Here is a 26,827-nt window from a genome sequence, read left to right on the forward strand (position 1 = left end):
TGAGGACACTCGACAAAACAGACATTTTGGCATAATTTGTGTGTGTTATGGTTTGTTCAAACTCGAAAGAGAACTCTATACTGACGCGCGTCTTTTCTGTGTGTGTGTGTGTGTAATAGGCAGGACTTACAGGTCTCTTTAGTCTTGTCGCGCTTGAATGGTTTAAAAGCATTCACATTAATAAGAGCGTGATCATACAACGCTAGACAACGTGTGACAGAAAAAAAACAGATACTGCTTAATTGCGTTAAATATTTTTAACGCTTTAAACTTTTTTTTTTTTTTTTTGCGGTGCCGTGGTGAGCAAGTGATGAAACCCATGTTGCGACTGAACACAGACTATCGTAGCAAGCCTAATATATTTGACCTTAAAGAAAAATAGTTACCTGAAACTGAAGAGAAAATGGCCGACTTCACTTATTTTTTAATAAGTCTCACAGACTCCTAGGATCATTCGACTACAAACACACCAGGTACATAATCACAGTGTTTGTCTTTGTCTATAATTGTCCCCAATCTGCCCTGTCCGTCTCTGACTCTGTGCTCGATCTCTTCTTCAGTCATAGTGATTTCTGTCGCTGCAGTCGCTGTTCTCCTTCTTGCTCTTCTCTGGCTGATCTGCAGAAAAAGAGCTGGTGAGTTTTCACATTTACTCCTTTACAACAATTAAAAATAGTTCAGATGAGCAAACAAACACATCATGTTCAGATTGTAAGTATCATAGAAACATGTGGATTATATGAAATTCTCAAACAGAAGTTTATTCCTGCTGAGAAATCCTGTAATGTCAATATCACAGAGTTATCAAGTCAACGATCATTTTTATTTTTACATTTCATTTTAATGCTTCAACAAAATCTGATTGTTGAAAAATCTTAATGCTTAACATTGTGTTTTATCATAAATACTCATATTTCATGAGGCACTTGTTTTCAGATAATAAAAGAGGGACTGGTGACTCTGCGGTGAGTTCAGTAATGCAGTGATTTAGATTTGATTACTGTCTTTAAAGCTCAATAAAGTGTCATTCATGCAGTTTAACTGTTTGTTCTGAAGGTCAAAGATGAGAATGATCATAAAGGGACGAATGAGACGATCAACATGTCCATTCCTCCCGCTGCAAGAGCCAATGTGAGTCCACTAAATCATCAAACATAACGTTCACTGTCTGTTCAATAATGTGATTTAAAAGCGTTTGTGTTATTCTACATATTATAGTGAGAGATATGTCTGTTCTGTGTGTTAAACTTGACTCTCTGCACGTTTGCATTGATGTTTAGGAGCAGACAGATGATGTGACTTATTCTGAGGTCACTTCTTCCAATACAAAGCCAGTAAAATCACTCAGTGTGAGTAGATACCAGCACATGAGTTTGACTCTCAGATAAATGAAGCTCATGCTCTAATAATAATAATAATAATAATAATAATCGCTGGGGTTCAAACATTGATGGACAGAATCTGTTCTTTCAGGATCATGATGATACAGTGACTTATGCTGCCGTCAGAGGAAGAGAAGATCAACCGTAGATGAACTTTACGCCTCTGTGAACAAGAACAAGACCTTCACAAATAAACATTAATGATACAGATCATGAGCTCATCATATCAGGAGCAGACGGGAAGATTTCATCTCTCTGGTGTTTGGAGGAATTATATATTTGTGTGTGAACGAGCAGATATTTGTTGAATGTCCTGTGAATATGAATGAGATTTATTGTGAATCATCATCTGGTCAGAGCACAGAATCTCATCTATATCATCACAGCTACAGTAAAGTTAGAGACTGAAGCCCTGATGTGTTTTCATACAGGCCAGACTCAATCTAGTGTCTCACAAGCCTCTTCCATGACTGGAGTCTGTTTATCTGCTGGATTTCTGTCTGAAAACCTTCATCTTCATGCAGAAGCTCATGCTGAAATGATCCTCTTGCTTCAGCTTGTATATCAGCTGTTTCTATTTCTTTCTTTTTTTCACATGTGACAATAAAGAGCACAATAGAGAGTTAAAAGAAAAGTTTTTGTCTCTTCCATTCCTGTAAAAACAGACGTAACTAAACTTGCTCTTGTTAGCTGGAAAGTTTCAAAGTTAGAATTCACGTTTAAAATGAATACTTGTATGAAGGTAAAAGAGTGGTAAAATTCGAGAGCTTGTAGATTTGAATTTGAGAACAAAATATTCATATTTATAAGCTGAAATTTACCCTCATAGTTCTGATGTGAAAGTCTGAATGTTTCGATTCACACACACAATAAACTAGTCAGACGTTACCAACTAAGTCCAAACGTCGAGCGAAGGGTTCATTATGATGACCATTACACTGACCTCGTACCTTATGCACACCAATGATGTTGAAACGATCTGGTCATCTACAGCTTTAAGATGGTATGAGCTTCTGGAGTCGGGATTTCATCCCAGTTATAGGAATTTCGATCTCTGTTCTGGTGACTGAGAAGAAGGCCTTAGGTTTCCATGATTTGGTTGGATGTTGCTTCTCAACTCTGAAAGGTACAGTGCTGGAAGTAGAGAGGGAAAAAGCTGGGATCGTTCCTCATCTCTGACCCCATGCCTAAGTCGGATATAAGCTACAGCAATCAGCTTCACTAAACCACTGAAAGTGCTCTTTTAACACGGACATTTAAAAGGACAGAAGGATGGATTTTCTGATTCAAGTGATAGGACTAGCTGAGTGAACTTATATTTATATTGTCTTGATGTCTGTGTCGTTTTCTATAAATATTCAGATATAAGTGACCAAAAAAGCCATTTTAAAGTAGTTAAAATATCCGAGCGGTAAAATTGTGTGTGCCTCCTCTATTTTAAAACCCACCAGCCGCCACTGGAAAACAGAAGTACATTTGGCAGAAACTACAAAGCTATTTGAGGAAAAAAAATATAATATATATATATTACTTGTTTAAAAAAATAAAATAAAATAAAGACAATAAAAGACTGACCTAACACGTTCTTAATGATAACAGCACTAAACACTAGTAAAGAGAGTCCATTACCACACTCTGAGCTACAAGGAAACGCTGAACATTTGGACACCATGTTTCACAGTCTCTAGACCAGAGGTCTTCCGTCCTGCTACTGGAGGGCCACTGTCCTGCAGAGTTTAGTTCCTTCAGCACACCTTTCTTTCAATATGCAAGCGATTCTAAAGAGATTGGTAAGCTGATTCAGGTGTGTTTGATTAGGGTTGGAACTAAACTTTGCAGGACAGTGGCCCTCCAGGAGCAGGATTGAAGACCTCTGCTCTAGACACTTCCTCAATGTGGAATTGACTCTCTTTTGCAGCCTCTCTCTAGTGGCCAGTCGATAAACTGCAGTTTAAGTTACTTCTGTATCGGCTTCACAAGAGAGACCGGAAGGTTGCCGCCTTAAAGGTACATATCTTTTTTTCGGAGAGTGATTTCTATCAGGATGACTCTGAACCAGACAATGTGGAAACAGACGATTCAGAACAGGACTATGTCTTGGTCAATATTACAGAAAACAGGAGTATGTTTGGCAGTAACTGCTATTTAAAAAAAAAAAAAAAAAAGAATATTATTGATTTTATATTTAAAAAAAAAATAAATAGAAAAAAAAAATAGGGGGACCTATGATGACAAGAGAGTCCATTACCACACTCTGAGCACTTGAAGTCCATTTCAGAGTCTTGCATATCTGAGCTTTCTCTATTCTCCTGAGTAACTCTCTCAGTTAAATGATCTATAAGAGATCGCTTGAGGTTTTGCATGTCAGTCACTCTTTTTTTTACAGTCTATGGTCCGTCAGCTCTGCATCGCTCGGCAAGTTCGTAGAGAGCTTTATTATTCAGTCCATTTTAAATTCTGATTTTGGCCTTCTCTCTAATGGGTCAAACCATAGATATAACCTCAGAAGTTCAAGTAAATGCGCTAGAAATCCACGCTCATTCAAGGATGTGCATCTACTGCATCGATGGAGAGAAAGACACCTGCAGGATTTCATCTGACGGTACTTTTTATTTAACACTAAAAAGATAAATTAGCATATATAGTCCATCTGTCCCGTGAGAGCAACGGTACCGCAGAACGAGTGTAGCCTCTATATCTATAGACACTTTTAAATCTGAACTCCAAAAAGCAACAACATTGTCAGACATCCATGAGTGCATATTCACAGAGGAAAACAACTGGAAAACAGTGCTGGTTATTCTCTTGATACTCGACCACGACGTTGTCCAAAGGCGTGGGCGAAGTAATGGGTGTATTAAATTGTATGAAATAATCCCGAATAAAGCACAAACACAGCAGAGATGCTGAGTTCAGCGGCTGGAATTAGCTGAGGTGACGTGACGCTAACAGACAGCAGACTAGGCATGGCTTATCAATATGAAGTATCGATATATAGATACTGACGTCGAGTATCAATACTCAAATAAATATATCGATACTACAATGTTGTTGTTTTTTTTTTTTTACCAGTGATTTTGTTTATTTGACAAGAAATCTAATGCGTACAATATGCATTGAATTGTGTAGTAGAACCACTTCCCTGCTCATCTGAACTGAACGCACGCAAATACTGCAAGTCAGAACCAATCAATCACAGAGAGCGTTCACACACTGATGATAATGCATTAAAACCGGGCTGTGTTTCCCAGAACAATGCTTAACAGAAGACTGAAAAAACTATGTTTGAGCTATTTCACAATAAACCAATTGTAGCCTACATAGTTTGTGCAATTACATCGTTTTAAATTGAATGTTTAAAGTTTATTCTGTCAGAATAAAAAGGTTGCATTTTATGGGTGCAACAGCCTGTCACTGGCAGCCCCTTATGAAAATGAACATTACAGTGACCATAGTTCAAATAGGTCTATAATATTTTGTAGATTTCCATGGTTGTGGTAACAAGTAAACATTTAACCATGTGTAAATAAAAATAAAATGTAATAAATTCCAATTAAAGGGTCATGAAACCCCCCTCTTTCAGCTCAAGTCTAGCTCACAATCTTTTTAAAAAATGCAACTTAAAAGGGTGTGGATGGCTGTGAGAAGAAGGAGGGGAGTGGATGTGGTATGGCATCACAGGGGACACTGCATCGGCACACTGTGTCATGACGCACATACAGGAAGGTAAGATCCAATAGCAATTTATTAGGGTAATCCGAAATCATAATCCAAGTCAGGCAAAAGGTCAAAATCCAACAAAGAGCAAACAATAGCAAACAACGATTGCACTGAACACGTTTTAAGTGCAGGCATATTCTCTGAGCGAGCCCAGAGAAAATTCTTACAAGAGCAGCGTGTATCTGAGAGCGCGCACAGAGAGATTCGCGCTCGGCACATTATATTCCGCGCGCGAGCAGAGAGATTCGCGCTCGGTACATTATATTAATGTACTTTCGCTCTACAATAATGCGCTCTCGACATTTGACAGGAAAATAACGCCATACGCCTGACTTTGAATAACATCCAACTTTTTTCGGACACTGAACTGAAGACAAGCAGGAACTAAATACACCGAAAATAACGAAACAATGACAGACAGCTGTGATGATAATAGTGTCCATGGTGATTGATGACATGGTGATTGATGATAGGTGATGGCTGATAGTGTGCAGGTGGGAAACATGAGGGATGCTGGGAAGTGTAGTGCCGTTGAGGTGTGTGACAATATGTGTTTGCTGGCGCGGATTAATGCACAGGCTTGCATAGGCTGCAGTCTAGGGGCCCCACGTGTGCGGCCTCGGATTGGCCAGAAGATTTTTTTTTTTTTTTTAAATTTACTTAAGTGCGACGGCACGGTGCCAGGATTCCAGTTTTGGGCCAGACCAATTGTGGGTGGGCCTTAAATTAAAAACCTTATCCACTCACTGTTTAACCTAATAAAAATTACTGACTAATATATACTGTTATATTATCTGTGCATATACATAATATAGATTTTAATAGCCTGATGCTCTTTAAATATATTGTTGCACTGTAAAAAGTTTAGGTGCATAGGACGGACCTATCTGTGATCGCTCTCCATGGTTCTGACCAAAGACAAGCGCTTTGGAATCTCCATTACACATCATACGCATCTTACCTGGGCTGCGTTTCCTGATAACGTTGTCTCTTAGCGCGCTACGAAGACTCTTAAGATATAACTTAACTAAAGGTATACTACCACTAAAGGTATACCATTGCTAGCCGTCTTCAGGGCTATCATCCACTCGCAAGGCAGAGGCGCTGGTCGCGCTAACTGCACTAGCCGCGCTAGCACCCTGGGGTGGCAGAGACAAAGATGTGCTTGGTGATGTGGATCTCAGCTCTCTTCATCTCCTTGTTGCAGCGATGACTCTGAGACTATACGTGCACGTTTAAGGGACCTAAACAACGGCGGTTGCAACAGGGATGAGGGCTGGGTTGGAAAAAATGTGACGTCATTTTGTTTTTTAATTTAATCAGTGTTGATTATGAAAGTGAGGATGCAGCATGATAAAGATATGATACATCATGAGATGTGCAATGTCTGGATCTGAGTTTTGTTTTGTAGAAAGTCTCTTTTTAAAAGATTTTCGTTTTGTATATTGTATCTCAATTTTGATCAATGTTTTATTAACCAATTGCCTGTATTTAATAATAAGAAGCAAATATATAGCAGACAATGCAATAAGCAACAAATAAATTGTTTATTTAATAAAGCTTTTGGTTGATGGGTTTTCACTAGTGTCACTTTGATTTTACATATGTATATACATTTTTTATATTGTTTTGTTTTACCTTTCTCGTGTACAGCCCTTTGTGATTTTATCTGTGAAAAGCGCTTTAGAAATAAACTTTACTTACTAAGGTGCCGGCAGAATCACTTGCATTGCACGTGAACTGGAGTTCGCCGAAACTCAGCTTGTTTTCAAGCCTCACAGATTTGAGAAATATAGGCTATCTATATAGAAAGCTTGAAATGTCTCCTTTTAAACGAAAATATTCAAAACCAAAAGAAATAGGCTACTCTCTGAATATGTAATCCGAAATGTGCATTTCTCTCTGGCATTCATGGCGAGTCCGCATTGCCAACTTCATCTTTGCAGCGACACAGAAAACACCAATTTATTAATAAACAATTAAATGTCTCCTTGCTATTTTAGACACATTCATAATCATTACTTTTACCGGTTCTTTGTGGCAAGCTTTATGCGTGCGGTCGTGCGCTTACGTAAACGCTCATTATCCTATAGCCTAAGTAATTAATATTTATATTAATAAATGGGCGATTTGTCCACGAATGGCTTAAATGAACAACTACTAGTCGACTACAAAAAAATTTAGTCGGAGGCAGCCCTTATTCCACATATTTTCGAAGCAGCAGGCCATTCTGGGTTGGGCGAGCGACCCTGCGGAGAGCGAGCGGAGAGATATTCAGAGATGCGCTCTCTCTCCGCTCACAAGCTCTGATCGGAACAAACCCGAACCACTGTCTGCTGAACTTGCGCAGAAACATCAAAATAGACAAAACCAGCTTTTTAAAATTGTTTTTAAAACTAAAAATTTGGACTATTTTAGCACAACTGATGAGCTTATTGCCGATTTTTTATAATTCTTGACAAAATTAGAATATATTAAAAGTTTTTTGTTGTTTTTGAAGAAAAGTTGTGGCACCCATAACGCCGTGCCTGGCGCGAACAAAAAAAAAGACCCCAATTGGCCCATAAGAAATATTAAAAAAAAAAAAAAAAACAAGGAGGTGATTGGGTAGATGTGAATTGTCCACCACTTGAAGGAATGTAAGGAAACACTGTAGTGTTGGCTCTCTCAATGTGTGTATGCCAGTTCACCGTAGTTGCGTGTGGACCATGTATGGCACTAAATAAAGTTTTAGTAGGGGCCTTACACAAAGAGCAGCCTAGGGGCCCCTGACCACCCCTGTGTGTTTGACCATTGTTTTATTTGTGATATATATATATATATATATATATATATATATATATATATATATATATATACACATATACATATACATATATATATTTTTTTTTTAGCTGCCTCTGCTTTCTCAGATCAGCTTGTGTAACCGGTCTGCAGCTGACCGCTGTTACGATACTCTCTCTGCGTTGTGTATAAGAAGGACCAGGACACGTTACTGTGGTTCATCAAAATGGGTATGTTTATTAACAGTCACGCCCAACATGGACTTCTCACCATCTGTGGATCAACATCAATAAAGTTGATAAATGACGTGTGAGCATCTCATTATTGCATCACCTCTCCCCAGCATGTGCAATGCGAACTGGCGTGTAACAATTATGCAAAATAATACACATAACATTAACACAATATAGAATGTAAAAAACAATAAAAGTGAAATACTTGTGGATCAACATCAATAAAGTTGATAAATGACGTGTGAGCATCTCATTATTGCATCACCTGTATGATACAACACTAGTTAGTTAATTAATGACTCAAAACCTCGCTAATACATATACAGCCCACACGATACATCTCCAAATTATTGATCCACTCGCGCATAGAACAAACAACGAAACACACTATACAGTCTCCGTACTGTTTACAAGGGGTTATTAAATCAATTTACACACTTTGCAAACTTAATTTGCTCATAAATTGAAGAGCTCTGAAAAACGCTTACCTCTCCCCAGCATGTGCAATGCGAAATGGAGAGAGGCGCGGGCGCACACTCAAAATGGCACCAGGACAGCGGCAGAAAAATATGTCAAAATAAAAGTCTTTAGAGAGTGAATCACAGAATCAACATATATTGCTCAAAGAAAAACAGAAATAAATCAGTAATAAAATAATAAGGATTTTAGTGAAAAACAACAATACATTAAGCTTGGATTGTACTTATAACTCGTTACACTTGGACTGGATCTTCTTGCTGACACTCATTTTAAGTGCTGTTTAGGAAACTATAGGCAGCGTCAGCACATTGAAATTAGCAAGCCACATTATTTGAATGTGAAATGTGTCAAGAAGCTCAGTGCAAGTAATGAACAGTGTTTGTGTGTTAAAGGTGCTCTAAGCGATGTCATGCGTTTTTTAGGCCAAAACATTTTTTTTCACATACAGCAGTCATCTCCTCACCATCCGCTAGCTGCCTGTCCCCTGAACACACTGTCAAAAAAAATGCGGTCTCTGTAGACACCACAGGCGCCACAAACGGCAACAAAAACAAACTGGGCTCACCCACACCACGAAACATAACAAACTGTTCCGGCCAATAACCAACAAGAAGGATTTGGGGTGGGGTTTGGGGGGTTAGTGTGCGGATGAGGAGGAGGGAGGGTCTAGCTAGCCTCCACTTAGACCACTAGTGATGGGAAGTCCGGTTCTTTTCCGCGAACCGGTTCTTTCGGACTGTGACGAAGGACGACCTTTTTCAGGCAGATAAAACTGTCTGTTTGAGAATCAGCCAATCAGGAGCGTCAATGCGCTATGCGGCTGGCGGGAGCAGACAGTTTCAGTTTCAGTTTCGGAAACGTTTGGAAGATAACGCTGGCGTCGAAAGACTGTGCAGTTTATATTTATATTTATATTTATATAGATAATCTAAGATAGTGTTGCTGTACTTATTTACGAGTTCCAAGTATTGTGTGCGTGCAACTACCAGTAAGTATACTGAAGTTTGTTGTTGTTTTTACCTCACAATAATGTCGTGACATGTTGCTGCTTGTTGTCGTATAATGGCAGAGCTTCGCACTGCTCGTGTGTTTAATTGAGAACGTTTTTAAAGGCACACTAGGCAGCTTTCCGTTTTTGTCAAACAGCGACCCCTAGAGTCGCTGTGGAGTACTTGTATTTAACGTTACTGTCATAAATAGCACTCGCGCAGAGCTGTCTCTGCACTCACGGCCTGATCCCTTCCGCCCTCTATACCGGTACCTGTTCAATAGGATGGAAGCTGTAACGAGTGGAAATAAGGTGTGGCCCCTTTAAGAGCTGCGCGCGCCCTGTTGAACTGTCGTCGGCAGTCTGTGTTGTATCATGTGCACCTCGAACACCCGTATGCGGGTTATTTCAGTTTGATGCTCATTCTTATCCTACTTTTGTTTATCAAGTAAAGATGTGGACGTTAGAACGGGTGACAGACAGTTACACGAGTTCGACTGGGGAATAAAGTGCAAGTTGTGAGATGCCAATCGCCTCCGTGAGTCTGTCTGGCTCTCGGTAATAACTTCATCTGTGAGCTATCCCTATTTCTCCTCCTGACAGAACGTGTTACAAAGCGTCGGACATCGAACAGGCACAGATAACCTCTGAAGATGTCTACTAGTCCATACGATATTTACTCGAGTCTGACTCCTTGCTCGGTCAGTCTGCCGTTTCCTTTCTTTCGTCCTCCGACAAAGCTTTCCTAGCTTTGTGTGCAGTGCCGTAAAGCAATTTGTTACATCGCGAGACCTGATATCACGCGATACTTCCTGACGCGACCCGCCGGCCCAAAGTTGCAAGGGTGGTTTTTCCGCTCACAGGCGCTCGGGGGATGCGCGACGACCACCATTCAACCCGAAACAAGTCATATAACTATTCCAATGACTCCGAAGCTGTTCGGTTAAGGTAAAAAAGTTACTTAGTGCACCTTTAATTAATGGAGGTGTTGCTCTGTAAGCCTTATGTGTCTCAATTGAAATAATGTTCTTTGTTATTGCACAATGTGTAACGTTTATTTAAGGAGTAATTCTGCAGCTCATAATTATATGTTCAGCTGAATTTAGTATGTTGTATATTGTTGCAGTTAATGTGCAGTAAATTAATCTTTGAACAGGGATGTAGGCTACTACTGCTTTTCTAAGTTTGTATTTGCTTAGTAATAAGCATTTATTATAACATTGCATTTAAGTCATAACAAAAATTATAATTTAATTTCTTGATTGTGTTCGTTTTATTATATAGGCTACCTGCTAGACATATAACTATTTGACATTTATATAGAGAGTCTACATTTACTGATTTATGTCTGTATCTCTGTTTCAGAACCACACACATCTTTAAATCTTTATTTCAATAAAACTCGTAAACGGAACATCTTGTTCTGCATTCTAATCGATGCCCCTTGGTGGTCACAACCTTTTAAAGACCAGTCAAATTATACAGTCCTTTCCCATCACCAAAACACGGACAGTTCGTTTCAATGTTCAACCAGTTCTTTTACGTCATCACGTAATGACGTCAATTCTATCATCCCGGCAGATAAATATACATTCAAATAAAGGCATTTGTAATCATACAAACAACCTTTTTTTAAGACCAGTCAAATTATACAGTCCTTTCCCATCACCAAAACATTTGGTCCTTCGAGCCGGATACACGTGGTCACCGTGGGATTGTTTAGAGATGTTCTCGGATCAGTATACACACCCAGTAGATGCCCGACCTCGCCGAGAGACCCGGCGACCAGCCTGGATGGAAGACTATGACATCCCCGTCCAAGCATTGCAGCCGCCCTCTCGTTTGTCTCATCAATCGGCTAACCTGTCAGAGCAACAGCAGCCCTACGACAGCATGGTGAGATTCCCAGAGAGACACGCCAGGATGACGCCTCTCACACCACCACTGCTGCATGAGGATGGGAGTGTCATGCGGGGAGCGGAGGCTGTCTATCCACGCCAGTTTGAGTATACAGAACCCCTCTTTCAGAGTACGCCTGCCTCTGCCCGATCGAGGCCTGTCCCAGAAACAGCGCCTGAGGTCCTTGAAGCTCTTTATAAGCTGAGGGAAGATAATCAAAGGCTGCAGCAACAGGTAATGGACATGCACAGGCGACTTGACGCCCGTACTTCCCTTCCAGACCTACCAGCACTGCGACAGACAGCCCTTTCTCCTTTCCCTACACCAGCCCCCGCCCAACAGCAGCATAACCTAGAGCAGGATGGTGGTGCATACCAAACCACGCCAATCCCGCCACCTGTGCACGTTGGTGGTCACACTCTGCCTACGGATGATGACGACTGGCCACCGCCACCACCCCCAGCTACCATCACAGGACCTTATGGCAGAGCTCATAACAGCACTGAGAGACCTTAGGATGACACGTCAACAGGAGTCGCACAGTCACCCTGAGCCCCATTATCCAGTGCCCGGGGTACAGACACCGGAGTACTGTGTACCCTACACCCCACAAAGATGTGAGTCGCTGCCCGAAGAGCTGAAACCCTCGCACCACCATGAGACAGTGTACCGTGGGCCTAAACCCACAATCCCTACATTCACCAAAGGGGATCCGAGAGAGTTCGCCAGGCTTAAGGTAGCTCTGGAGAACCTACTGCCTGTGGACGCTACAGAGCGCTTTAAATACCAGATCCTGGTGGACCACCTGAAGTATGAGGAGGCAATTCTAATAGCGGACTCATACACTAACTCACTGCAGCCCTACACTGACACTATGACAAGCCTAATTGAGCATTATAGACAGCCTCACCAGCTAGCTCTCAGGAAAATAGCTGATCTAATGGAGGCCCCAAATATTGCACGTGGTGACTCCAGTGGGTTTAAGCGATTCGCCTTGAAAGTGAGAGCACTCGTGGCAATGTTAGACCAGCTTGGTGACAGTGGAAAGACTGAGCTTCACTGTGGTTCACATGTGACCCGGCTGATGTCCAAACTGCCTCATGATATACGGGCTGAATTTAAGAGGTTCCTGTACCCAATGCGTGTTACAATCCCAAGCCTATTGCACTTTTCTGACTGGCTTGACTACGAGCTGAAGATGCAAGAGACGGTGTATGAGCCTCTAACCGGTGAAAACAAGAGTAGAGCAGGACCCAGGATAGAGCGCCGCCGCGATGTTAAGAGTGGTGAGAATACCAACATCATGCACATCACAGACCAACCTGATAGCATACCGACAGTAGAGAAGGCCTCATCTAGCACTAAGCAGCCAGAGAGGACAGTATACTGCCCTTACTGCTCTAACATGCAACACTTCCTAGATAAGTGTGGAAACTTTGCACAGCTTACAGTTGAACAGATAACAGCGTGGATCAAGACCAACAAGAGGTGCTGGCGATGCGGTCGCACACACCAGGCTGCACAGTGCCGCCTGAAAATTACATGTCACAAGTGTAAGGGGAGACACCTGCAAGCTTTACATGAAGTGAATATAAAACCTGCAGTGAATATAAAACCTGCAGCTGAGGATACATCCTGCCTCATCAACACAACTAATGAAGTTTTGTACATGGACAGGCGGGCTGGATGCAGTCAGGTCTTACTGAAAGTGAGTAAAGTGCTGCTGCGTAACGGGGAACACACTTTGGAGACATATGCCATCCTTGAAGATGGATCGGAACGGACAATTCTCCTCCCTGCAGCAGCGCAGAGCCTTAAACTTACCGGTGAGCCGGAAAATCTGATCCTCAGAACTGTTCGGCAGGACATCAGGGTTCTGCATGGCACTGCAGTGTCGTTCTCCATCTCCCCAGTAGACCATCCAAAGAAGTCCTTCAAGATATACAGAGCATTCACTGCTGATCAACTGGGTTTGGCTGAGCACACTTACTCAATGGAGGCACTTCAGAGGAAGCACAAACATTTAAGAGGACTCCCTCTCCAGACGATTAACAGAGTGCAACCCCTGCTGTTAATTGGGTCAGATTATACCCACTTAATCACTCCAGTGGAGCCTGTGCGTTTGGGACCCCACGGAGGACCAGCCGCAGTGAAGACAAAGTTGGGCTGGACACTTCAGGGGCCGACCAGGTACAGTAGGCAACAGGCAACATCACAACAGTGCCTGCACGTCTCCACCCTTTCACCCACTAACGAGCTTCTACAGAGTGTAGAGAGATTGTGGCAGCTGGATGTTCTACCCTACAGGAGTGAAAAGCTTGTTACACGCTCCAGGCAGGATCAGGAAGCAGTCCGCCTGCTGGAGGCGAAGACAATACGAGTAGAGGTTGATGGAATTCAGCGCTATGCTACTCCCCTCCTCAGGGTGAAGAACATGCCACAGCTTCAGGCACCTAAGGAGGCTGTGCTAGCTAATCTCCGCAGTACAGAGAGGCGCCTGCTGCGAGACCCTCAAAGAGCAGAAGCATACTGTGCAGAGATTGGGAAGCTGGAAAAGGCGGGCTATGCAGTTAAAGTGTCAGAAGAGGAGCTGAGCAAAGCAGCCGAGTCCTGGTTCATCCCACATCACATGGTGAGCCATAACGGAAAGAACAGGATTGTGTTCAACTGTTCCTTCATGTATAAGGGAAAAAACATCAATGAGCTGCTGTTGCCTGGGCCCACCTTAAGTTCCAGTCTACTGGGTGTACTGCTGCGCTTCAGAGAACATGCAATTGCTGTCAGCAGTGATATCAAAGGCATGTTTCATCAAGTGAGGCTGCTCCCAGAAGACAAGCCCTTGCTGCGCTTCTTGTGGCGAGACCTGAATACAGAGGAACCACCCAGCATCTACACATGGCAAGTCCTTCCATTTGGCACCACTTGTAGCCCCTGCTGTGCAACTTTTGCGCTGCAGAAACATGTGTTTGACCACAGTCAGCCAGGTGAAGATGTTCGAGTGTCGATAGAACGATCCTTTTATGTGGACAACTGTCTGCAAAGCCTCCCATCTGTTGAAGAAGCCCATCACCTAGTCGATAAACTGACCTCACTGTTGGCTACAGGTGGATTTGAGTTACGCCAGTGGGCCAGTAACAACCCTGAGGTCATCAGTCACCTGCCCAAAGAAGCAAGATCTGAGAGCAGTGAGTTGTGGCTCAACGAGTCAGGCACTGACCCACAGGAGCTCGCCCTGGGACTCCGGTGGCTCTGCAATTCAGACACCTTAAGGTATAAATACCGTATGCTGGACCAACCCACACCCACCATGCGAAACATATACAGAGTCCTGGCACGCCTGTTCGACCCCCTGGGATTTATAGTTCCCTTCACTACGCGGGCCAAGGTCCTGGTGCAGCACTTGTGGGACAAACAGAGAGACTGGGATGACCCGTCACTGCCTGAGGATGTGCTGCAGCCCTGGCTGACCTGGGAGGAAGAATTGCAGCATCTCTCCCAGATTCTACTGCCTCGATGCTATGTGAGCCCTGAGATGAACACTTCAAACCTCCAGAGAGACCTACACATCTTTGCTGATGCGTCAGAGAAGGCATATGGCTCGGTGGCCTATCTGCGGACGCAGAGCTCACACGGCCGTGTGGAAGTGTCATTCCTGGCTGCTAGATCCAGAGTGGCCCCGAAGAAGCAGCAATCAATACCAAGACTAGAACTGTGTGCTGCCCTGACAGCTGCACAGTTAGCTGCACTACTTCAAAGAGAGCTGACTGTGAATATCCGCAATGTTATATGCTGGACAGACTCCACAACAGTACTTACATGGCTTCAGTCCGACTCCTGTCGGTACAAGGTATTCGTGGGAACACGGATAGCTGAAATCCAGGAGCTGACCGAGGTCCAGGCCTGGAGATATGTGGATTCTGTCAACAACCCAGCTGATGATATAACGCGGGGAAAAACACTGCTGGAACTGGCTGGTAAGAACAGATGGAGTCAGGGCCCTGCTTTCCTACAACAGTCGCCTGAAGTCTGGCCTACACAGCCAGCCACAGAGGTGACAGAGAATTCTGCTGAGCTACGAAAACCCACTATCTGCTGTCTCACTACAAGCATACAGACTTCTCTGCTACCAAATGTTGATCAGTTTTCCTCGTTCAGAGCACTGACAGAGGCGGTTGCACAATCCAGCCCTGTGTCATCAGGGAGCCCCGTCAGTCTTTCTGCTGATGACTACCGAGAAGCAGAGAGAGAAGTATTGAGACGAGCCCAGCAGGACAGCTTTGCTGAGGAGTTCAGCCTCTTGAGTACCGGTAAGCCAGTAGCTGCCACCAGTAGGCTGATCTCCCTAGCACCAGAGTATGACAAGACTGTGAGACTCATCCGGGTTGGAGGAAGGCTCCGCCGCAGTGACCAGCTAGAGCCCGATTCTATTCACCCAGTGGTTCTGGACCATCGGCATAAAGTGACCCAGCTCATCATCCAGGACATGGACAATAGCCTTCGGCATCCAGGATCAGAGCGCCTTTTTGCAGAGCTGCGGCGAAAATACTGGATTCTGCATGGCCGTGAAGCTGTTAAGCGCCACCAGCACTCCTGTCCAGACTGCCAGAGATGGAGAGCCTCTCCAGTAGTGCCCAAGATGGCAGACCTCCCACAGTCCAGACTACGGCTGCTGAAGCCCCCGTTCTTCTCTACGGGCATGGACTGTTTCGGTCCTTTCACAGTGAAGGTTGGCCGTCGCCATGAGAAGAGATGGGGCATACTATTTAAATGCCTGACGACGCGTGCTGTGCACGTGGATGTTCTGTCCAGTATGGACTCGGATTCCTTTCTGATGGCCCTCCGCCGTTTCATTGCACGAAGGGGTAAGCCAGCAGAGCTCGGGTCCGACCAGGGCACTAATTTTAAGGGAGGTGAAAGAGAACTCCAGGAGGCCTTCAGGTCATTGCACCCCACACTCCAGGCTCATCTGGCTAAACACCAGATTAGGTTTCAGTTTAACCCCCCAAGCGCACCACACTTTGGAGGAGTCTGGGAAAGGGAAGTGAGGTCTGTTAAAGCTGCACTGTATGCCACCATCCAATCACAGACTGTCCCCGAAGAGGTCCTGCGGACAGTACTTATTGAAGTGGAGGGGATTTTAAACTCCAAACCACTGGGTTATGTGTCAACCGACGTGGCTGATGCTGACCCAGTGACCCCCAACTTGCTCCTCATGGGGCGGCTCGACCCCTCTTTACCACAGGCTGTGTATGCTGAGTCTGAGCTCCTGAGTCGCCGCCGATGGAGACATACTCAGGTGCTGGCTGACCAGTTTTGGTCCCACTTTATACGACACTACCTCCCGACTCTTCAGACTCGCTCCAAGTGGCACAAGGACCCCGCACAGCTGCAAACTGGAACCATAGTGATGGTAGTGGACCCACAGCTGCCAAGAGCCCAGTGGCCTTTAGGTCATGTCACTGAGGTTATTCCAGGAACTGATGGGAGAGTCAGGACTGCAGTAGTCAAAGTCAAGGACAAAATCTACACGAGGCCTGTTGCTCGCCTTGTAGCTCTACCTGCCATACCAGACACTGATACGGTCAGTCCTTCTTAGAGTGGCAAATATAGTGTAACAAATTTGGGGGCGGCTGTGACGAAGGACGACCTTTTTCAGGCAGATAAAACTGTCTGTTTGAGAATCAGCCAATCAGGAGCGTCACTGAGCTATGCGGCTGGCGGGAGCAGACAGTTTCAGTTTCAGTTTCGGAAACGTTTGGAAGATAACGCTGGCGTCGAAAGACTGTGCAGTTTATATTTATATTTATATTTATATAGATAATCTAAGATAGTGTTGCTGTACTTATTTACGAGTTCCAAGTATTGTGTGCGTGCAACTACCAGTAAGTATACTGAAGTTTGTTGTTGTTTTTACCTCACAATAATGTCGTGACATGTTGCTGCTTGTTGTCGTATAATGGCGGAGCTTCACACTGCTCGTGTGTTTAATTGAGAACGTTTTTAATTAATGGAGGTGTTGCTCTGTAAGCCTTATGTGTCTCAATTGAAATAATGTTCTTTGTTATTGCACAATGTGTAACGTTTATTTAAGGAGTAATTCTGCAGCTCATAATTATATGTTCAGCTGAATTTAGTATGTTGTATATTGTTGCAGTTAATGTGCAGTAAATTAATCTTTGAACAGGGATGTAGGCTACTACTGCTTTTCTAAGTTTGTATTTGCTTAGTAATAAGCATTTATTATAACATTGCATTTAAGTCATAACAAAAATTATAATTTAATTTCTTGATTGTGTTCGTTTTATTATATAGGCTACCTGCTAGACATATAACTATTTGACATTTATATAGAGAGTCTACATTTACTGATTTATGTCTGTATCTCTGTTTCAGAACCACACACATCTTTAAATCTTTATTTCAATAAAACTCGTAAACGGAACATCTTGTTCTGCATTCTAATCGATGCCCCTTGGTGGTCACAACCTTTTAAAGACCAGTCAAATTATACAGTCCTTTCCCATCACCAAAACACGGACAGTTCGTTTCAATGTTCAACCAGTTCTTTTACGTCATCACGTAATGACGTCAATTCTATCATCCCGGCAGATAAATATACATTCAAATAAAGGCATTTGTAATCATAACTTCAGTTAAATAATAGTACTCATCGTCATAATCATCTTGGATTTCTTACATTTACGTTTTGAAAATGAACCCTGTAGTAGGCATAAGGCCATGCGCAAACGCGGATGTTTTACATGTCTTAAAGTGAATAAACTGGTCTTCATCATTTTTATTTTATTTGTAATTAAATAAACTTACATTTCGCCGAATTTGGCCCCTCATTCAAGTCCTTGGTTCACCCGTGCTCATGTATCAGCACAGCACATAGACAGTATATAAACACAGCATCAGTTGGCCAAAAGAAAGTTCGGTTCAGAGACGGTGCGATCACCCATGCGCAGTCTCTCCAGCTCGTCGGTTCTGTATCGAACGTGTCCGAAAGAAACAGTTCTCGGTTCTGTACTGGTGATCTGAGAACTGCTGCAACAACCAGTTCTTGACTCGAGAACCGTAGCATAGGCATGTGTGTGCTGAGCTGAGAACTGCTGAAACCTTACTATAGCCTACAGTCGACAAAACTGATCGATGCATGTCTCCAGTATGTTTAATACGTTATGTTTTGATTAACACATTATAAACATTTACTTTGCACCCTTAAAAACCTTGGCAAGAGTTTACGTCAAAAATGTATATCAACTTACTTAGAAATTAAATGATCTGTTCCAGAAAATAATGTTTTAGTATAATAATAAATGTTTAGTTTTACAATCCATTCATTGTGTTTCCAATCTTTAAAATAATACAGTGAAAAGGCAGTAGCCTATGTGATAAACATGTTTCTAACATGTTTCATTTTGTTACACTTATTAATGTTCAATAAAATACTTAAGAAACATGCATTTCGTCCCTCTGAAAAAATTGCACGCATGCTCAGCTCATCAGCTCATCGGTTCTCCGTATCGAACGTGTCCGAAATAAACAGTTCTCGGTTCTGTACTGGTGGTCCGAGAACCGCTGTACCTGTACGTTCGGAAGTGCGCGCATGCTCAGTATCAACTGCTCGTGCTCATCACTTCTCTCAGCACAACATGTCTCAGTTCAGTGAACTGTTGGATTTACTGGAGTAACGCATGTCTACTCCGGCATATTGGTTTATTTTGAGTCGAAGGGACTGTCAGGACTCAGGCATGTCCGAAAGTGAGTAACTTTAGTAACTTGTGGATCAGTGCTGATGCAAGACGCGAACTGTTTCGAACGATTCAGTCCGATTTAGTGTACTGGTTCGACCAGTTCACTAAAAAGAACCGGTTCAAAAGAACGATTCGTTCACGAACCGGACATCACTATAGACCACCTTCAGTGAAGGAGTCTGGATCTGATATATTTTCTCATGACTGGAGAAAGTAAAGCAGAACATTATAATCCATGTGTAGAAACTCTTCCAGAAGACATGAAATCTGCTTTAGAGACACTCATGTGCAAATACATTCTGTTTCACCAAACTGGAGCTGATGTTAATAATTACTTTAAAATACTGGAAAGCCCACCTCTTCCTTTCATGGCTGCGTACTATGGAGGTGTGTGTTTTTAGCATGTAGCTTAGCTGTTTGATCTCAGTGTTATTCTGTGACATTATGTGATTTTACATGTTTAGTGTGACGTTGGGCTACCAAGGCTGGCAGTGTGTGGTGCGTTGTTTGGTCTCTGTGTTTTAATATATTTTAATAGATATCTGTTGTGTTTTAAGGTCCTCTTTGCATGTGTTTAGACAGGCTGAGTGAGAGCAGTCTCATTAACACAGCTCTCGCCCAAACCTTCACTCTTTGAGTCACGCTGATGCTTTGGGTCCCATCACAGTCTAAGCACTGAGCACTTCCTGAAGCTGGCTGGTTCTTTGCTGCACATTGGGCTTTACTTCACCAAGGCTTGTCATTATTGCTGTGTCATTATTTGCAGTGAACTTTGTGGGTGTGATTGTGATAGGTCTTTTTGTGTATCTGGTGCTGTCAAACTTGCCCACTCTCACATAAGAAGCCTCAGACCACGCAACGATTGTTAATTTTCCTTTTTTTCTGTTTTATTCAACCAATGACAGATTTGATTGTTCACTTCCAGTTTTAAAAGATTGTTGGCCAACTAATTTAGCTTTAATAAAATATATTTTTGTTTGTACAGGAACTCACGCCTATTTCCCTTTTCTAAGTGGAACTTACTTGTGTGTCTTTATCTGGATTGTTTTTCCCTGTTATTTAGGGGTGGCGTAATCGCTAAGAATCGAGTCACTTGCTACATAAGCAATAACTAAAAATACATTTGCACTGAAATCCACTTGTATTCTAGTAAAGCAACACTTCTCAGAGTTTCATCACTCAGTCTATCAGATGAGAGGAAGTTACCAACCACAGGAGGAGCTGATGATGTGTAAAGGAAGAGCTGTAACTATATATAATGAAGAGAAAGACTGACAAAAACACAAAATGGCTGATAAGTGTGATCTGTGTCTGCTGGGACTGATCATTCTCTCTTCACTTCTCACAGGTAAAGAAATCTGTATTTTCTCTAAAGACATTTAGTGGAATTAGTCTGGAAAGAGTTACATGCTGGAAAGAGGAAAGAGTTACATTTGAACATGCTCAGTTTATTCTTGCACACATTCACGTTGTGATCTCAGAGTTGTGTATTGATACACTCAAACATCTGATGATGAAGAATTATCTTCATATTAAGAGTGTGTCAGAGATTTGAACAGCTCTCTGATAAATATTAATAGTTTATTCTGGAGAGTGTTTTTTTATTTATTATTATTAAGTGAGGAAAAAGACAGATTTGAATCTTTTGATTTTTACTTGTGTTTCAGGTATCAGTGGAGTGAATGCTCATGAGTTCATCAGTTCTGGTGAAAATGTGCGTCTGTCCTGCAATAATGCTCTTTCTGACTGCACATCAACTACATGGACCTACTATAACAGATTCAGACATTCAGAAGCAGTTGAACTGATTACTTTAGGGATAAATAATAAAGACACAGAGAGACTGAGTCTGGAGTCTGACTGCTCTCTGAACATCAAGAACGTCACAGAAGAAGATTATGGATCTTACACCTGCCTACAATATGTGAATGGAGAACACCAAGGACCTGATGCACGTGTTTATCTGCATGTTCTTCATGGTAAGTTTATGATTAAGCAGATTCTCCCTTTAAACTCAGATGATGATTGAAGAGTCTGTGATTTGTGTCTTGTGTTTAGTTTTAGTGTCTTCATCATCATCATCATCTTCATCATCTTCATCCTCACAGACTGAGATCAGTCCAGGCCGCTCTGTGACTCTCTCCTGTCAGTTGTATTCAGATACTGGATTCTCCTGTGATGATTTGGTCAGTTCTGAGGGAGTTGAGCTGTTGTGGGTGAATCAGGCTGGTGTTGATCTGAAGACAGACTCCAGATATCAGATATTATCATCATCAGATCAATATCGCTGTATCATCATCACTCTGACTACAACACTCCTGAATGAAGATAACAACAGAGAGTGGAGATGTCAGCTTACTCGCAGAAATCAACTCAAGACCTCAGTCAGATACACTGTCAAGTATTCAGGTGAGAAAACAGTCTCATGAATCACTGTTAGAAGTTATCCTGTGTGTTAACTAGTTAAAATATGATAATATTGTACAGTATGAATCATCTCAACAAACATTCCTCTTTACAGCTCCAGCTGATTCAACGACAGCAGTGAATCCTTCTACACGAGGTACATGATGATGCTGATGCTTTTACGCCATAGATGTTATTCACAGAACAGCTTTGTCTAACATAATTATATAGAAAATATGAATAAATTACCATATAGACACTACCACATTATATAAACAATGAAGTATGTAAGAGTTAAGTTGACCTTTCCCCTTTGTATTTCTTGAAGGAAGAGCAATAAACAATAAATAAATTAGAGGGCATTAATCAAAAGTCAGAGGAAGATCAGAATATTTTGAAATCTCATTCGGTGACAATGGCTTTTGTCTTTGTCTATAATTGTCCTCAATCTGCCCTGTCCGTCTCTGACTCTGTGCTCGATCTCTTCTTCAGTCATAGTGATTTCTGTCGCTGCAGTCGCTGTTCTCCTTCTTGCTCTTCTCTGGCTGATCTGCAGAAAAAGAGCTGGTGAGTTTTCAGATTTACTCATTTACAACAATTAAAAACAGTTCAGATGAGCAAACAAACACATCATGTTCAGATTGTAAGTATCATAGATACATGTGGATTATATTAAATTCTCAAACAGAAGTTTATTCCTGTTGAGAATTCCTGTAATGTCAATCTCAAAAAGTTATCGAAGTCTGTTGGTTTGTCAGTGGGAACTGCATGAATCTATGGCGAAGCAGCATGTCTGCGGCAGCCAATCACAGCTCATTCCGCAAAGAGAGAGCCTGCTGAAAGGGGCGGGGCATCTGCCTATAAAAGCAGCTCATATTCACCATAGGAATCAGATGTATTCTTCTTCAGTGACAAACTTACCTGGTTGATTCTCGAAGAAGCCTTCTCGCCATCGAAGAAGCCAAGCAGCGGAACGAGTGCAGACCAGCAGACTTTGATCAGCGCGTGCTACGGTCAGCTGACTTCACCGTCTCCCCTGCGGCTAACCCGAAAATTGCAAATTACGCGCTGTGATTGCGGCCCCTCTGCACCCCACTAACAAGCACAGTGAGTGGTTGCCTGTCTGGGGAAATCCCACGCAGAAGCCGAGCTCACCTAGAGTATGTCTCTCTCCTTTCTCCGCTCACAGAACGCTTTCTTTTCAGAGACAGTCTCCGCCCCTTGCATTCTCGTGTTTCCTTTCTCCCAGGAACCTCAGAGAAAGAAACGGCAGGGTCCGAGCAGCAAGAAACGCCAGCAAGCCCCTCGCCAGCAAAGAGCACAGTTCTTCCCTGAGGGTCACAACAAACTCAGTAAGTCTTGGCGTGCCTAAGCACTTCTACATCCACCATTCTCATTACCAATAATGGTGCCATGGAAAAAGGATACGAGAGCCACCCGCCCCCCCTCAAGGAATACCAAAACAAGGTGGCTCATCCAATAAAGCCGTGCAGGATGAAGGGCTCAGCTCTTTATACCATGGTGGACCCTTTATAATGCGAAGTACCTCTGGTACTCTCTTTCTTACAAGAGCTCACCACACTCCCATGGCCGGCCAGTTTCTGGGTAGAGGCGATATGATCGTCAGCTTCCTGAAAGGGGCATGGAGCCTCAACCCACCTCGTCCTCTTACCGTACCCTCTTGGGATCTATCTATGGTCCTTAGCGCCCTCAAAGGCCCCCTATTTGAGCCACTACAGACGGCCAAGCTCTGGCCACTTTCGCTTAAGACTATTACTAGTATTAGCATTGGTCAAGTAAGTGGGTGACCTGCAAGCTCTCTCTGTCAGCGCTCTTGCTGCATCGAGTTTGGGCCTATCAACTCAAAGGTCATCCTCAAGCCAAAGCATGGCTATGTGCCCAAAGTGCTCTCTACTCTGTCCAGAGCTCAAGTTCTTATGCTGTCCGCTCTTCCCGATTCGGAAGATTAGCATCAACCTCACTTACTCTGCCCTGTTCGGGCCTTAGGAGTATATATTCAGCGCTCTGTCCATTTCAGACAGTCAGAGCAGCTCTTTGTATGCTTCGGTGGGTTTCCGGTCATGAATCAGAGACTATCCCACTGGATAGTGGACATTATCACGTTGGCTTATGCTTTGGTGGGCCTTCAATGCCCCATAGGAATCAGAGCTCACTTCATCAGAGGCGTGGCGTCTTCCTGGGTGTGGTCCAGTGGTTTGTCTATTGGCGACATCTGTGCAGCGGCCGGCTGGTCCTCACCTCCACCTTCGCCAGATTTTACAAATTGAAGATCACTGCGCAGCAGGCACAAATCCTCTCTGTCTAGCTTGAGTTCACCTCAGAGGGAGCTCAACCCGCTATAACCTCTCCAGAGGCTCCGACCTCAGTCCGAGCCCCTTTTTCGCTCTGCATAACTTTCCCTTCCCTAGCCCTACCGCCTAGGGACCCTTACCCAAGTAAGTTGTTCTGCTCACATAGCACGGTGTGATTGGATTGGTTCCCCATAGTGTCTAGCAAAGACGCAATACGAGTAAACATTTTGAAAGGGAACGACTTGGTTACTTATGTAACCTCAGTTCCTTGAGATAACGGGAACGAGTATTGCGTAGACAGCCGTGCTATGTCACTACACGACTGCCGTTTGTAGAATTAAAGGGTTAGCTCACCCAAAAATGAAAATTCTGTCAATAATTACACACCCTCATGTTGTTCCAACCCCGTAAGACTTTCGTTCATCTTCGGAACACAAATGAAGATATTTTTGATTAAATCTGAGAGCTGTCTCACTCCTCCATAGGCTTCTATGTTTTTGAAACTTGCCGGCCCAGAAAGTTAGTAAAGACAATGTTTCAAATAGTCCAAGTGACCACAGTGGCTCAACCTTAAGTTTATCAAGCAACGAGAATACTTTTTTGTGCGCAAAAAATAAACAAAATTAACGACTTTATTCAACTATTCATTTTCTTCTGTGTGGGCCTCTGAGTGAGTTCATGTAGTGTAACAGCACAGCGCTTCTGGGTTGTACGTCAGAACGTAGGCTCACGATTGGCTGACACTGGTCATGTGTGTGATGCGTGTGATGCTGGCTGAAGATGAACGAAAGTCTTACGGGGTTGGGACAACATGAGGGTGAGTAATTACTGACAGAATGTTGCTTTTTGGTTGAACTAACCCTTTAAATATGATTCCTTTGGCGAAATGAGCTGGTTTTAAAAGCAGATGCCCCACCCCTGCCACGATTGGCTTGCGTAGACACGCTGCTTCACCATAGGTTCATGCAGTTCCCACTGACCAGCCAATAGACACGCTCAGATCGCTGCACTGTTATGGCTGTGCAGTGGAACTGCGTTTTTGAATTAAAGGCTTCAATTTTATGAGAAAAGGAGTTTCCCCCTCAGCGTCTAGCAAAGACGCAATACCAGTTCCCGTTTTTCTTTTACTTAAAGCGTTTTTATCACTCACTTTAATGATAAGATTCTGTCTTTTGCACATGTGTCCTTTATCATAAATACTCATATTTCATGAGACACTTGTTTTCAGATAATAAAAGAGGGACTGGCGACTCTGCGGTGAGTTCAGTAATGCAGATTTGATTACTGTCTTTAAAGCTCAATAAAGTGTCATTCATGCAGTTTAACTGTTTGTTCTGAAGGTCAAAGATGAGAATGAACATAAAGGGACGTATGAGACGATCAACATGTCCATTCCTCCCGCTGCAAGAGCCAATGTGAGTCCACTAAATCATCAAACATTACGTTCACTGTCTGTTCAATAATGTGATTTAAAAGCTTTTGTGTTATTCTACATATTATAGTGAGAGATATGTCTGTTCTGTGTGTTAAACTTGACTCTCTGCACGTTTGCATTGATGTTTAGGAGCAGACAGATGATGTGACTTATTCTGAGGTCACTTCTTCCAATACAAAGCCAGTAAAATCACTCAATGTGAGTAGATACCAGCACATTTCCTTGTTCTTCATCACTGTCCACTGACCAGTCCTATTCAGAGACAATCACATCAGCTTCTCTCATCTATATGAGTTTGACTTTCAGATAAATTAATCTCATGCTCTAATAATTATAATAATAGTAATCAAATGTTCAAACATTGATGGACAGAATCTGTGCTGTTCTTTCAGGATCATGATGATACAGTGACTTATGCTGCCATCAAAGTAACAGAAGATCAACTGAAGGATGAAGTTTACACCTCTGTGAACAAGAACAAGACCTTCACACATAAACATTAATGATACAGATCATGAGCTCATCATATCAGGAGCAGACGGGAAGTTTTCATCTCTCTGGTGTTTGGAGGAATTATATATTTGTGTGTGAACGAGCAGATATTTGTTGAATGTCCTGTGAATATGAATGAGATTTATTGTGAATCATCATCTGGTCAGAGCACAGAATCTCATCTATATCATCACAGCTACAGTAAAGTTAGAGACTGAAGCCCTGATGTGTTTTCATACAGGCCAGACTCAATCTAGTGTCTCACAAGCCTCTTCCATGACTGGAGTCTGTTTATCCGCTGGATTTCTGTCTGAAAACCTTCATCTTCATGCAGAAGCTCATGCTGAAATGATCCTCTTGCTTCAGCTTGTATATCAGCTGTTTCTTCTACAGAGAGACGTCCGTCTGAGAATTACATCAGTGTCTGCTCACATTATACTGTCATAAAATATTCTAAAATTTGACTTTGCAGTGTGTATATGTCACAAAATTAAATGTCAGTTATTTCTTTCTTTTTTTCACATGTGACAATAAAGAGCATGAAAAATCATGAGTTAAAAGAAAAGTTTTTGTCTCTTCCATTCCTGTAAAAACAGACGTAACTAAACTTGCTCTTGTTAGCTGGAAAGTTTCAAAGTTAGAATTCACGTTTTAAATGACTACTTGTTTGAAGGTAAAAGAGTGGCAAAATTCGAGAGCTTGTAGATTTGAATTTGAGAACAAAATATTCATATTTATAAGCTGAAATGTACCCTCATAGTTCTGATGTGAAAGTCTGAATGTTTCGATTCACACACACAATAAACTAGTCAGACATTACCAACTAAGTCCAAACGTCGAGCGAAGGGTTCATTATGATGACCATTACACTGACCTCGTACCTTATGCACACCAATGATGTTGAAACGATCTGGTCATCTACAGCTTTAAGATGGTATG

At 42.6% G+C, this 26,827-nt stretch overlaps 1 protein-coding gene and 1 long non-coding RNA gene across 2 annotated transcripts in view; both read left to right on the top strand.

Annotated features, from left to right (window-relative positions):
* Nucleotides 1–19,450: 19,450 nt before the first annotated feature.
* LOC311081937 (uncharacterized protein) overlaps nucleotides 19,451–26,827 on the top strand; it is a gene marked incomplete at its 3' end in the record, with an annotated part of 28,915 nt that continues 21,538 nt past the window's right edge. Inside the window, exons 1-4 of the mRNA XM_084112625.1 lie at nucleotides 19,451–19,741; nucleotides 20,394–20,591; nucleotides 20,911–21,222; nucleotides 21,302–21,652. Coding sequence (XP_083968751.1) covers nucleotides 20,531–20,591; nucleotides 20,911–21,222; nucleotides 21,302–21,652 — 724 coding nt within the window. The 5' untranslated portion in view covers nucleotides 19,451–19,741; nucleotides 20,394–20,530. The remainder of the gene's footprint in view (nucleotides 19,742–20,393; nucleotides 20,592–20,910; nucleotides 21,223–21,301; nucleotides 21,653–26,827) is intronic.
* Nucleotides 25,526–26,453, top strand: LOC311078301. Its single transcript, XR_014605122.1, has 2 exons — nucleotides 25,526–25,594; nucleotides 25,789–26,453. It is a non-coding gene; the product is annotated as an uncharacterized lncRNA (long non-coding RNA).

Source organism: Abramis brama (assembly GCF_963993115.1).
Source record: "Abramis brama genome assembly, chromosome: 1".
NCBI lineage: Eukaryota > Metazoa > Chordata > Actinopteri > Cypriniformes > Leuciscidae > Abramis > Abramis brama.